This window comes from Mizuhopecten yessoensis, unplaced genomic scaffold (assembly GCF_002113885.1).
Source record: "Mizuhopecten yessoensis strain PY_sf001 unplaced genomic scaffold, ASM211388v2 scaffold716335, whole genome shotgun sequence".
In the NCBI taxonomy this organism is placed as follows: Eukaryota; Metazoa; Mollusca; class Bivalvia; order Pectinida; family Pectinidae; genus Mizuhopecten; species Mizuhopecten yessoensis.
The window spans coordinates 845343-860390 of NW_018480065.1; the positions used below are offsets into that span (position 1 = coordinate 845343).

Below are 15048 nucleotides of genomic sequence, written 5' to 3' on the forward strand. Positions count from 1 at the left end.
TAAAGTTTTAGATCATAAGTTTAAAGACTCAATATCCCTATTCAATACTGTTTGGAATTCATGACAAGACGAAGGCTGTAATAAAGAAGTATAATCTGCAAAAAGACGAGCAGCTGATTCAAAACACATTGGCAATATATCATTAATATATATTAAAAACAAAAGCGGTCCAATAATTGAACCTTGAGGAACCCCTGCTTCGTTCAAACCTAATTGGGAAAACGAATTATTTAAGAAAACTTTTTGTTGCTGATGAAATAAATAATTTTCTAACCAGGTATATAATTCACTAACAATTCCGTAGGATTTTAACTTAACCATCAAACCCTTATGCCAAACCCGATCAAAAGCCTTCGAAATATCACAAAATAGCATACACACATGTTATTCTTCTTTAAGAGCAATACAAATGTTGTGATAAAGGAAGGGTGTCTATAAGGCCATTTTTGGACCCGGTATATTCGGATTTTTATCTCCTTATTTTGTTCAAAGATGTCCTATTGTATGACATGCGGAAAAACTAAGGTAAAACTTCGACCGAAAGTGGGTTTCTGGGTGACCAAAAGGGGTATGGTAAATCACAAATATAGTTTGCTGTTTCAAAATAAGCTTAAAACCAGAATAATACCATTTCTGTTAAAAAATGTGTAGTTGTAAGTTAACTTTGATAAGTAAAAAAACAAATCAGGACCTGGAGCTCACTTCAGCCACAGGTGTTGAGTAAATATTATATGATATATATAATATACAATACTAACAATTGATATTTTATACTTATAGCATATAAAGGGTGTAATGCACCTTTTAATTCACTTAAAATTGAAAGATATTTGAAAAAGCCGAGTTTGAGATGCGTCCAGAAGCCATAATTCAGTATAAAATAAAAGGAAAGTATGTAGTCAATATGCAATTTATATAGGTCGACTTAAATGATTGAAGTTGTAAATTTCAAGTCAAAATATCAATTAGAAAGGAAATTATTGAGAAAACAAATTACTTTTCAATTGAAAATGACCGAAAATATCCCCCTGACGTAATCCTTCGTTTTATATAAACAATCTTTAAGTGATGATTAAATGTCTGCCATTTTTCATTCTGTTACACATGCTTGTCTAATTTATACATGTTTTCAAAAACAGAAATGGTATTATTTTGGTTTTAAGCTCATTTTGAAAACAGCAAACTATATTTGTGATTTACCATACCCCTTTTGGTACCCCAGGAACCCACTTTCGGTCAAAGTTTTATCTTAGTTTTTCCGCATGTCATACAATAGGATATCTTTGAACAAAATAAGGAGATGAAAATCCGAATATACCGGGGCCCAAAAAAGGGGCTTATAGACACCATTCCTTTCAATGAGCTGATAAACAGTAGACTGAGAATGCATAAAACCAGACTGGTACTTATAAAACAATGAGTTTTCTAAGAAACTATTATGTAGGTGTTTGAAAACTATTCGCTCAAGAACTTTTCCAACAGTAGATAAAAGTGAAATTATCCTATAGTTAGAAGGAGAATGCCTGTCAACCTTTATAAACAGTGGCATGACTTTGGCTTTTTCCAAGCAGTTGGGAAAATACCTGCCGATAAAGACATATCAAAAATAATTTCAAGTGGAATACAAACAGACTGTGAGGTATTTCTTAACATATGATGGCTGATTCCATCCTCACCCGAGGCCTTGCCGAGCTTCAATATATGTAGAACGTCTCGAATTTCATTACTATCTGCTCTAATAGATCTAAACGTATTTTCATTTTTGGCTCCATAATAGGAATCACAGTGTTAGTATCATTTACTCGTGTATTATTCCAAAAAAATCATTTAGATAAGTTAGCTTTATCTTCGTCATTAGCATGACCGTTTAATAAGTCTCCAGTAAGATTTTGGATCAGAGGACGAATACTCTTCAATTATACCTTGAAATTTTTTTCAAAGTATGAAACGGGCATGCTTTTTCATGTTGTTAACCTTATTACGTTGAGACTTAAATTTATTAACATCCGAAAGAAATTTGGTTGACCTCACGATTTTGTGCAACCTATCTGGAATTCTCAATCTTAGTTCGGAGGTCATCCAGTGTTGTCATTTGGTCTTAAAGTGACAACATTAGATGAAATACATAAATTAGCAAATTTTAGAAAAACATCAGTAAAACGCTCACAGGCAATATCAACGGAGTCTCAATTTAGAAAAAGATCGATCCAATTATAATAAGAAATAAAATAATTAAAAAATTGAAAATTTGCCCTCTTATACAGCCAAAGTTTACGCTTATAAATGGATCTAAAAGCACATGTACTTTTAATACAAGCAGTACAACCATCATGGTCACTAAAAGAGTGATCAACTGATACCCCAGAAGAATCTATACAGGAAAGTGATTGAGTTAAAAGAATAAGGTCTAGTAGGCTGGATCTAGTCGGTCCGATACGTGTAGGTTCATTTATGACATTGGTTATACTAAAAGAATTCATAATGTCAAAACGAACATGGTTAGTAGATGCAGTTAATAAGTCGACATTTTAATCACCAGTTACTATTATAGTTGGTGTAATATCTAGAGCATCGTTAATAGACGTTACGCAGGTTTTCTCAGACATGTAAAGCAGATTGTTCAGGCCTGTAAGCAGTGCCAATAATGATTAATTATCACTTGCTTTCATTAAACGACAAAACCATATCATTAGGATACAATCAATTTGTTTGGTATTGATAATTTCATTTTGATGACGGGATATACAGTCGTGTTTTGCTCATAGTAACGTAAAGTGTCGGAAGAATGTCAAACAATAATTAAAAAAATCAGAATATGTACAAGAGTTACACACTTAGCAGAATTCATATCATGGGGCCTTTCTTGATTCAAACAAATCACAGATACAAATTCAATCTAACATACATGTACATTTTAGAGACAAATTAATCCACATTTTATCAGGGATAAGAATGAATCTATCAACCAAAAGAACTGTGTATACATGTGTTTTTATCAAATGTTTGATAGAAAAAAAATTGAAATGGAGATTTTAAATACCACTGACAGAAAGTCCCTCTCCAATATCTATTTCTTATTCCTTGTTTTAAACATGATATATACAGTATTAAACATTGCTGTCATAAGACGGACCAAAATCGGATATGAACCATTTACAAAGATCAAACATAAATATTACAGATCCCGTTGGATTATTCATCAATTATGGACTTGTGTTCAAATGAATTTATTAACCGAAATAAAAGTCTTTAATTGTTATATAGACGCTAAATAATGATTTAATCATTAAACGAGACGGAACATATGAAAATTGTACGTTACGTTACTTACAATTGAAATGACGTCATCCAGTGAATATTAACCTACTGTTTCTAAAAATAATAACACGGAGTCAATATAAAAATGAACCGACCACGACTTGATTATAATCCACCCATTGATAATGCAGCAACACGTTTGTCATCTACACTGTAATATAATGATATGTTACTCCAATACTTCTTTTACATTATATAATAGGAAAGCAGTGACAAACACCTCATAAAAATCACTTCAAAGGATGATAATTCACAAACAGCGTGTGTTAGTCTTAACAAATTACGTTTAAACTTTGTACATGTACTACATTAATCAATTTTTATCTTAAGTCATCTATATCATTTCTTATTCGTGTTTTTTGAAATATAGAAACTATGTTTATGATATATAACGATACATATGTTTTGCCACACGTAACACGATGCGTAAATAAAGATTATCCAATAGATTGATTAATTGAATGATCGATTGATTGGTTGATTCATTGATTACTTGATGGAGCTTTACGACTTGTTCTAGTTATGACCGAGGCTAAGTAAAATAAGTTAAAATTGATTTGGTGTATATTGGTACTATATTTTTAAAAAAACATCACACCAGATTTTTGTCTTAAGATGATATTTAAGTAAATGATGAGTATTTAAGTCTTGGAATTGGAATTCTTCAGAATGTTGCTGAAAGTCTTGGAACAAGAGCCTTTAATAGAATAAATAGTTCTTTCGTACAATAAATTATTTTTGTTGACCTATTCCCGTGATACGTGCAGATAATATGACCATGTTTTTATTTCATGATTACGCACAACAGGACAATAGGTGCTGTCCCCCGAGGGTGGTTACGTAACAGAAGCTACACGCATGTTATTGCCGATATATGTAAGTTTTATTGAAAAATGTCTCGCTGCATACCTACAGGACCGGTATATAAGAGGCGATGTTCTCAACTGTTGTTATTCGTTTCCATCCACGAATCAAGTGCTGACATATTCCCCGACTACAGGAAGGTAAGTGGTATATGTTTCTATCTCGTACAAAAAAAATTGCAAAAAGGTCACTGTGATATACATGTAAATGAAACCAGTTCTTAGATACAAATTATCGATGAAAGCATACAAGTACATTGAACATCCCTTAAGCTGTCTTCATAAAACCTGAGTAAACTAGATTATTGGAAATACTACAGATTTAAATGTAGGTAAAGTCAATTTCTCTCGGAAATGAACTTCCTTGTGTTGCATTATTAGACCTTTGTAAAAAGCCATAAACTGTTTATTTCACTGTAGCCGTCTGTTTTGTTTTCTCTACAGATACCCATCATAATCATGTTGAGATTAGTCGTTCTTGCTGTGTGTCTGGTTGCCGCCATGGCCCAGAGCTGGTACAACGATGACGATTACTTTGGAGGAATCGGAATCGGACACGGAATCGGAATCGGACACGGAATCGGACAAGGAATCGGACATGGAATCGGCCAAGGATACGGATCATACGGAGGATCGTCTTACTACGGCGGACAGGGCGGATACGGAGGTATCGGAGGATACAAAGGGTACGGACGAGGTTACGGAAAGAGGGTGATAGTGTCCAAGGGTTACGGTGGTTACGGTGGATACGGAAATGGCGGATACGGAAATGGCGGATACGTTATTGGAGTAGGATATGGTAATAGATACGGCAGTGGATACGGTGGATTCGGCGGTGGAAAGGGTGGAGTCATCGGCGGAGGATTCGGAGGAGGAAAGAAATCAGGTAAGTTATTATTTATTAGTATATTGTATACGTGTTAACTTCATAATTGTTGTTCATATTAAGCGAGAATAGACGCAATAAAGTGGCTTGATGATCACGCCACCAAGCGCATGTAGTCAGTAGTTCATTTTATCTTCCATGACAACAAATCAGTAAACAACTTTATCCTTCGTTGCGCATGAGCATTTATTGTAGATACATTTCGACATTTCCATAGAGTATATTATTTATCCTTTAAAGTGTCATTATACTCGAGTCGAAAGAATTATGATTTCAACAAACATGATTAAAATGCATATGTATTTATTTATCGATTCCTAGACAACGAATGAATATTATGTGATATATAATCGTCCACATATAATTGTAATCTACCCTTTGTAAAATCAGCATTTTTGTTTGCAGGTTTCGGAGGTTACTAAACCAAATACGATCCATACAAGAGGCTTGGGATTGACGACTTGATTTCCGTGTACATAGAGTGTGTTGTTTTGGCTAAAAATATTAAAATATCAATAAAAGCAATGCTTTTTTCCCTTTATTATTGCAACGGTAATCGTAGGCAACGTACTTCATAGACAACGAAAATAAGTGTAAAGTATAGAATTAAAAAATAGTTTTTGTTAATCTGAAATATATAGGACGGCGTCCTATGTATAAGGAATAAATGTCAGATGTACCGGTCGTTCGCTAAGATATTAATACAAGTGTCTCCTTTCATGGGCTACTTCAAGTTTTAGGCACATCTCATACTCCACTGGTTGGTAAACGTACAGTATGCAGCCTCTGTGTAAAAGGCAGTTAAAAACCACGATGTAATCAAGGAACCAAACTACATTTAAAGTTCGCTTTCCAATTAAATTTCAATCCAGAAAACCCGGCTTTTTTGTCGGTATTTTATCAAAACTATATATGAGCGAAAGGAGAAATTAGTCCCATTTTGTTGCCATTCTCAAAAGAAACTGATTAAAAAATACTTTCCATATGGTGATTCGTCGTGGTTACGAAGTAAACAAGCCCCGTTTCGATTTCTTGGACAGCTTTTTGACGTTGAAAAAGCATCGCTTAGGAAAACGAAACTGCACTTTCTCACATGGTCACCACCACCGAGTGAAAAGGCGAAAAGGCGAAAAGCAAACATTTCCCTATTCAGCCATGATAAGAAAAGTGTATTCGATACAATTTATATATCTTTGTTTAAATTTGTTTTTTAAACATATTTATTGCCAATAAAATTGAACAGCCTTCTTCCGTCATGCATTTACAATTATATGTCAACAATGGTAATAGATATAAACATGAATTAGATATATATATATATAATTTTCACACAGGTACAATTACACAACTTTAAAAAAGCACCGTTTGAAAGATTTAGCTGGATTCGATGAAGTGATGCACATGTCTAAAATCGTAAGAATTAAGGTCCACCGAAAGATCTGAACTGCCAATCAAAAGAAGCTCTAAATTTAAATCTATACCTAAGGCATTAAAATTTTGAAACAAAATACGCCTTTCATTGCTAAAAAGTTGACACTCAAAAAAAAAGTGAAAGGCATTCTCACATGGATGTCCTCAGTTACAAAATGGACCCTCGACAAGATTAAATATGTAAATGTCATACTTAAGGGAACTACAATTGTGCCTCAGTTTAGTATGTATGATATTTAAATTACGTTCTCCAAAACATAAGTAGATAGGAGGGGATGGTTGTACATTCGAAGTAAGAGAGTTTTCAAAAGAATGCATAGGGGCAACGATGGTACTGATAGATCTATCGAGTTTGCGCTACGATGAGTGGAAGGTATAAAGGAAAGATTTGTAAGAGAAAGCCCAAATAGAGGAACTCTATAATCACAGTTATTTCTAAGAGCATATCTGTTATTTTCTGCAATACTAGGTGGCAGGAGATCGTTTAAATAATCTTGAGTTAAGTTGTTTTGCATTCTATATAAAAGTTGGAGTTTTCTACGTTTTCGACGATTAGAAAGAGTTTCTAAACCTGTTTCAAAATGTAAATCTTCGATACGGGCATATGAAGGAAGGTCAGATATCATTCGAGTAAGTTCTCTTTGGGCTTACTCTAACTTTTTGGATTCAAATTTAGTACAACCATCCCATAATTCACAAGCATATTCTAAAACTGATAAAATGAATTATTTATATTTTTTTTAAAGACTATTCCTTTTTAGCAAATATATGGATTTCATGACAAGACGAAGGCTGTAATAAAGAAGTATCATCTGCAAAAAGACGACAGCTGATTCAAACACATCGGCAATATATCATTAATATATATTAAAAACAAAAGCGATCTTATAATTGAACCTTGAGGAACCCCTGCTTCGTGCAAACCTAATTGGGTATACGAATTATTTAAGAAAACCTTTTGTTGCCTATGAAATAAACACTTTTCTAACCAGGTATATAATTCACTAACAATTCCGTAGGATTTTAACTTAACCATCAAACCCTTATGCCAAACCCGATTAAAAGCCTTTGAAATATCACAAAATACCATACATACATGTTTTTCTTCTTCGTGAGAAATACAAATGTTGTGATGAAGGAAGGGTGTCTATAAGGCCCTTTTTGGGCCCCGGTATATTCGGATATTCACCTCCTTATTTTGTTTAAAGATGTCCTATTGTATGAGATGCGGAAAAACTAAGGTAAAACTTTGACCGAAAGTGGGTTTCTGGGGGTACCAAAAGGGGTATGGTAAATCACAAATATAGTTTGCTGTTTTCAAAATGAGCTTAAAAACCAAAATAATACCATTTCTGTTTTTTAAAACATGTATAAATTAGACAAGCGTATGTAACGGAATGAAAAATGACAGAAATCCAATCGTCAATTAAAGATTGTTTACATAGAACGAAGGATTACGTCAGGGGGTATTTTCGGTCATTTTCAATTGAAAAGTAATTTGTTTTCTCAATAATTTTCTTTCTAATTAAGATTTTGACTTGAAATTTTCAACTTCACTCATTTGATTAGACTTACATAAATTGCATATTGACTACATACTTTCCTTTTGTTTTAAACTGAGTTATGGCTTCTGGACACATCTCAAACTTGACTTTTTCAAATATCTCTCAATTTTAAGTGAATTAAAAGGTGCATGACACACTTTATATGCTATAAGTATAAGTTATCAATTGTTAGTATTGTATATTATATATAGCATATAATATTTGCTCAACACCTGTGGCTGAAGGCAGTTCCAGGTCCTGATTTGTTTTTTTACTTATCAAAGTTAACTTACAAATCAAAAATAGCATTTTCCACCACAACTACTGTAAAATAATTGATTTGATATATGAAGTTTGATTTGCTGGTAACTTTAAGTCTCCTAGCCTCAAGGAAAGTATCTGCTTTAATCGTTAAAGTTAACCGATTTCATTGTTTTATCAAATGTTCTGCCTATTTCCAATGTTTATTTGCTGATTGTACATAAAAGGCATTTGGGGATAAGCATGTAACTTGGCATACAGTTTAGTTATATGATGATATTTAATTTGTGAAAGCTTCATACTTATCCCACAATGCATTTTCACTTTAAAACACACTTTCCTGTGATTTATAGTACAAGGACCAAAGTGCATCACCTTGCCTAACACCAACTATTTCCTGACAATACTAGTCTTTATGAATGTATGTAGAATAAACAGGCTCAGTTGAGTATTTATTGAGTAAGAGGGGCCTTTTTTCATGCTACACTGACCAAAAGTCAGATAGTTTATGCTTTGAAAACGCAACTAAGTTGTTCGTTCAAGTTAATGCTTGCAATATTATTACTCATATTATTTCTTAATAAATTTTCTTCCCTTTTTGTTACATTACGTTAACCATGCCATCGTTGTATGTTGTAAAAAGAGATCACCCATCTGACCTTTGTAACAAGACGAGACTCGTTTGCCTTTTCTGTATTATGTTGCTTCTGCTTTTTGCTGAGACAGTAAGGCATTTTGATATTTATACCAAAGTCTTCTAACATCTCAGTAACGTCACGAAAACCTCGGTCATTAATCAATATAGCTTTGCCACGGAATTCGAAAAGTTATGGTTTGAACACGCAACAAGTCACAATGAGTGTAATTTACTTCAGTGGAAACGGCAACTTCGGGCTGGGATGTACATGTGAGAAATTTTAACTCATAAAAGGGTTTGCTACATACATTGAACACAGGGTAACTAGTTTTTATTTAGCTCATAGGACACTTTTCTTTCAAATAGGTCAAAAGTTGTTCATCATATATTTTTGGAATGTTGATAGTGTGCCTCTTTTTACAACATACATTGATGGCATGTTTAATGTAATGTAACAAAAAGGGAAGAAAAGTAATTAAGAAATAATATGAGTAGCAGCTAGCAATGAATGTAACAAATAAACCCTATGAAATCAACAAATTAACTTACTTGAACGAACAACTTAGTCTCTCTTTGAGTTTTCAAAAGCATAAACTATCTGACTTTTGGTCAGTGTAGCATGTCAAACGCCCCTCTTACTACTATAAATACTCTACTGCGCCTGTTTAATCTACATACATTCATAAAGACTAGTATTGTCAGGAAATATTTGGTGTTAGGCAAGGAGATGCACTTCTGTCCTTGTACTATAAATCACAGGAAAATATGTTTTAAAGTAAAAAGGCATTGTGTGATAAGTATGAAGCTTTCACAAATTAAATATCATCATATAACTAAACTCTATGACAAGTTACATGCTTATCCCCAAATGCCTTTTATGTACAATTAGCGGATAAACATTGGAAATAGGCAGAACATTTGATAAAACAATGAAAACGGTTAACTTTAACGATTAAAGCAGATACTTTCCTTGAGGCTAGGAGACTTAAAATTACCAGCAAATCAAACTTCATATATTAAATCAATCATTTACAGTAGTTGTGGTGGCAAATGCCATTTTTGATTTGTAAGTTAACTTTGATAAGTAAAACAACAAATCAGGACCTGGAACTGACTTCAGCCACAGGTGTTGAGCAAATAGTATATGCTATATATAATATACAATACTAACAATTGATATTTTATACTTATAGCATATAAAGTGTGTCATGCACCCGTTAATTCACTTAAAATTGAGAGATATTTGAAAAACTCAAGTTTGAGATGTATCCAGAAGCCATAATTCAGTATAAAACAAAAGGAAAGTATGTAGTCAATATGCAATTTATGTAAGTCTAATCAAATGAGTGAAGTTGTAAATTATAAGTCAAAATCTTAATTAGAAAGGAAATTATTGAGAAAACAAACTACTTGTCAATTGAAAATGACCGAAAATACCCCCCTAAGACATAATTATGTAGGTGTTTGAAGATTACTCGCTCAAAAACTTTTCCAACAGTAGATAAAAATAAAATTTGTCTATAGCTAGAAGGAGAATGCCTGTCACCTTTTATAAATAGTGGCATGACTTTGGCTTTTTCCAAGCAGATGGGAAAATACCTGCTGATAAAGACATATCAAAAATAATTTCAAATGGAATACAAACAGACTGTGAGGTATTTCTTAACATATGATGGCTGATTCCATCCTCACCCGAGGCCTTGCCGAGCTTCAATATATGTAGAACGTCTCGAATTTCATTACTATTTACTCTAATAGAACTGAACGTATTGTCAGTTTTGGGCTCCACAATAGGAATCACCGTGTTACATGTAGTATCATTTACTCGTGTAATATTCCAAAAACATTCATTTGATAAGTTAGCTTTATTTTCGTCATTAGCAACAATATTGTTAGTATGAGGTTCTTCAAGAGTAGGTATATATTGTGAAATGCTAGTGGATTTCATTAACCGTTTAATAAGTCTCCAGTAAGATTTTGGATCAGAGGACGAATACTCTTCAATTATACCTTGAACATTTTTTTTTAAAACATGAAACGGGCATGCTTTTTCATGTTGTTAACCTTATTACATTGAGACTTAAATTTGTTAACACCCATCTCGCGATTTTGTGCAACCTATCTGGAATTCTCAATCTTAGTTCGGAGGTAATCCAATGTTGTCATTTGGTCTTAAAGTGACAACTTTAGATGGAATACATAAATTAGCAAATTTTAGAAAACATCAGTAAAACGCTCACAGGCAATATCAACGGAGTCGCAATTTAGAAAAAGATCGATCCAATTATAATAAGAAATAAGATTATTAAACAATTGAAAGTCTGCCCTCTTATATATATACAGCCAGATTTTACGCTTATAAATTGATCTAAAAGTACAAGTGATTTTAATACAAGCAGTACAACTACCAGGGTCACTTAAAGAGTAACCAAGTGATACCACAGAAGAATCAATACAGGAAAGTGATTGAGTTAAAAGAATAAGGTCTAGTAGGCTGGATCTAGTCGGTCCGATACGAGTAGGTTCATTTATGACATTGGTTATAGTAAAATAATTCATAATGTCAAAACGAACATAGTTAGTAGATGCCGTTAATAAGTCGACATTTAAATCACCAGTTACTATTATAGTTGGTGTAATATCTAGAGCATCGTTAATAGACGTTACGCAGGTTTTCCCAGAAAGGTAAAGCAGACTGTTCAGGCCTGTAGGCAGTGCCAATAATGATTAATTATCATTAACTGTCATTAAACGACAAGACCATATCATTAGGATACAATCGATTTGTTTGGTATTGATGATTTCACTTTGATGACGGGATATACTGTCTTGTTGTGCTCATAGTAACTTAAAGTGTCGAAAGAATGTCAAACAATAATTTTTAAAATTAGAATTTGTACAAGAGTTACAAACTTAGCAGAATATAGATCATGTGGCATGTCTTGATTAATACTAATCACAGATACAAATTCAATCTTACATACATTCTAGAGACAAATTCATGCACATTTTTTCAGGGATAAAGAATAAACTGGAAACCAAAAGCTGTGTATAAATGTGTTTTTATCAAATGTTGGATAGGAAAATGTTGAAATGGAAATTCTATATATCACTGACAGAAAGCCCTTCTCCAATATCCATTTCTGATCCCTTGTTTTAAACATGATATATACAGTATTAAACATTGCTGTCATAAGACGGACCAAAATCGGATATGAACCATTTACAAAGATCAAACATAAATATTACAGATCCCGTTGGATTATTCATCAATTATGGACTTGTGTTCAAATGAATTTATTAACCGAAATAAAAGTCTTTACTTGTTATATAGATACTAGATAATGATTTAATCATTAAACGACACGGAACATATGACAATTGTACGTTACGTTACTTTCAATTGAAATGACGTCATCCAGTGAATATTAACCTACTGTTTCTAAAAATAATAACAATGAGTCAATAAAAAACAACCGACCACGACTTGATTATAATCCACCCATTGATAATGCAGCAACACGTTTGTCATCTACACTGTAATTTAATGATATATTACTCCAATACTTCTTTTACATTATATAATAGGATATCAGTGACAAACACCTCATAAAAACCACTTCAAAGGATGAAAATTCACAAAAAGCGTGTGTTAGTCTTAACAAATTACGTTTAAACTTTGTACATGTACTACATGTATCAATTCTTTTTATCTTAAGTCATCTATGTCATTTCTTATTCGATTTTTTAATATAGAAACTATGTTTATGATATAAACAGATACATATGTTTTGCCACACGTAATACGATGCGTAAATAAAGATTATTTAATAGATTGATTAATTGAATGATCGATTGATTGGTTGATTCATTGATTACTTGAGCTTTACGACTTGTTCTAGTTATGACCGAGGCTAAGTAAAATAAGTTAAAATTGATTTGGTGTATATTGGTACTATATTTTAAAAGAAACATCACACCAGATTTTTGTCTTAAGATGATATTTAAGTAAATGATGAGTATTTAAGTATTGGAATTGGAATTCTTCAGAATGTTGCTGAAAGTCTTGGAACAAGAGCCTTTAATAGAATAAATAGTTCTTTCGTACAATAAATTATTTTTGTTGACCTATTCCTGTGATACGTGCAGATAATATGACCATGTTTTTATTTGATGATTACGCACAACAGGACAATAGGTACTGTCCCCCGAGGGTGGTTACGTAACGGAAGCTACACGCATGTTATTGCCGATATATGTAAGTTTTATTGAAAAATGTCTCGCTGCATAACTACAGGACCGGTATATAAGAGGCGATGCTCTCAACTGTTGTTATTCGTTTTCCATCCACGAATCAAGAACTGACATATATTCCCCGACTACAGGAAGGTAAGTGGTATATGTTTCTATCTCGAACAAAAAAAAACATTGCAAAAAGGTCACTGTGATATACATGTAAATGAAACCAGTTCTTAGATACAAATTCTCGATTTAAGCATACACGTTTTTCTTTGTACAGTGTTTACTTATACATTGAACATCCCTTAGGCTGTCTTCATAAAACCTGAGTAAACTAGATTATTGGAAATACTACAGATTTAAATGTAGGTAAATCCAATTTCTCTCGGAAATCAACTTCGTTGTGTTGCATTATTAGACCTTTGTAAACAAAAACATAAACCGTTTATTTCACTGTAGCCGTCTGTTTTGTTTTCTCTACAGATACCCAACTTAATCATGTTGAGATTAGTCGTTCTTGCTGTGTGTCTGGTTGCCGCCATGGCACAGGACTGGTACAACGATGACGATTCCTTTTGAGGAATCGAAATCGGACACGGAATCGGACATGGAATCGGCCACGGATACGGATCATACGGAGGGTCGTCTTACTACGGCGGACAGGGCGGATCCGGAGGTATCGGAGGATACCAAGGGTACGGACGAGGTTACGGAAAGAGGGTGATAGTGTCCAAGGGTTACGGTGGTTACGGTGGATACGGAAATGGCGGATACGTTATTGGGGGGGGATATGGTAATAGATACGGCAGTGGATACGGTGGATTCGGCGGTGGAAAGGGTGGATTCATCGGCGGAGGATTCGGAAGAGGAAAGAAATCAGGTAAGTTATTATTTATTTGTATATTGTATACGTGCTTACTTCATAATTGTTGTTCACATTAAGCCTGAATAGACGCAATAAAGTGACTTGATGATCACGCCACCTAGCGCACGTAGTGAGTAGTTCATTCGATCTTCCCTGACAACAAATCAGTTTATGGGAAATGTCTTCATGCGATTAATTTAAAGAATTTTCAAACAATTTTATCCTTCATTGCGCATGAGCATTTATTGTAGATACATTTCGACATTTCCATAGAGTATATTATTTATCCTTTAAAGTGTCATTATACTCGAGTCGAAAGAATTATGATTTCAACAAACATGATTAAAATGCATATGTATTTATTTATCGATTCCTAGACAACGAATGAATATTATGTGATATATAATCGTCCACATATAATTGTAATCTACCCTTTGTAAAATCAGCATTTTTGTTTGCAGGTTTCGGAGGTTACTAAACCCAATACGATCCATACAAGAGGCTTGGGATTGACGACTTGATTTCCGTGTACATAGAGTGTGTTGTTTTGGCTAAAAATATTAAAATATCAATAAAAGCAATGCTTTTTTTCCTTTATTTTTGCAACGGTAATCGTAGGCAACGTACTTCATAGACAACGAAAATAAGTGTAAAGTATAGAATTAAAAAATAGTTTTTGTTAATCTGAAATATATAGGACGGCGTCCTATGTATAAGGAATAAATGTCAGATGTACCGGTCGTTCGCTAAGATATTAATACAAGTGTCTCCTTTCATGGGCTACTTCAAGTTTAAGGCACATCTCATACTCCACTGGTTGGTAAACGTACAGTATGTATTCTCTGTGTAAAAGGCAGTTAAAAACCACGCTGTAATCAAGGAACCAAACTACATTTAAAGTTCGCTTTCCAATTAAATTTCAATCAAGAAAACCCGGCTTTTCGGTCGGTATTTCATCAAAATTATACTTGAGCGAAAGGAGAAATAAGTCCCATTTTGTTGAG

The 15048-nt window shown here is 33.4% G+C and overlaps 1 protein-coding gene across 1 annotated transcript in view; it reads left to right on the plus strand.

Annotated features, from left to right (window-relative positions):
• Positions 1-14625, plus strand: part of LOC110443259 (glycine-rich cell wall structural protein 1.8-like) — a 20322-nt gene extending 5697 nt beyond the window's left edge. Inside the window, exons 3-6 of the mRNA XM_021487375.1 lie at positions 4210-4322; positions 4626-4970; positions 13963-14059; positions 14506-14625. Of these exons, the coding sequence (XP_021343050.1) occupies positions 4210-4322; positions 4626-4970; positions 13963-14059; positions 14506-14522 (572 nt within the window). The 3' untranslated portion in view covers positions 14523-14625. The remainder of the gene's footprint in view (positions 1-4209; positions 4323-4625; positions 4971-13962; positions 14060-14505) is intronic.
• The last annotated feature ends 423 nt before the right edge of the window (positions 14626-15048 follow it).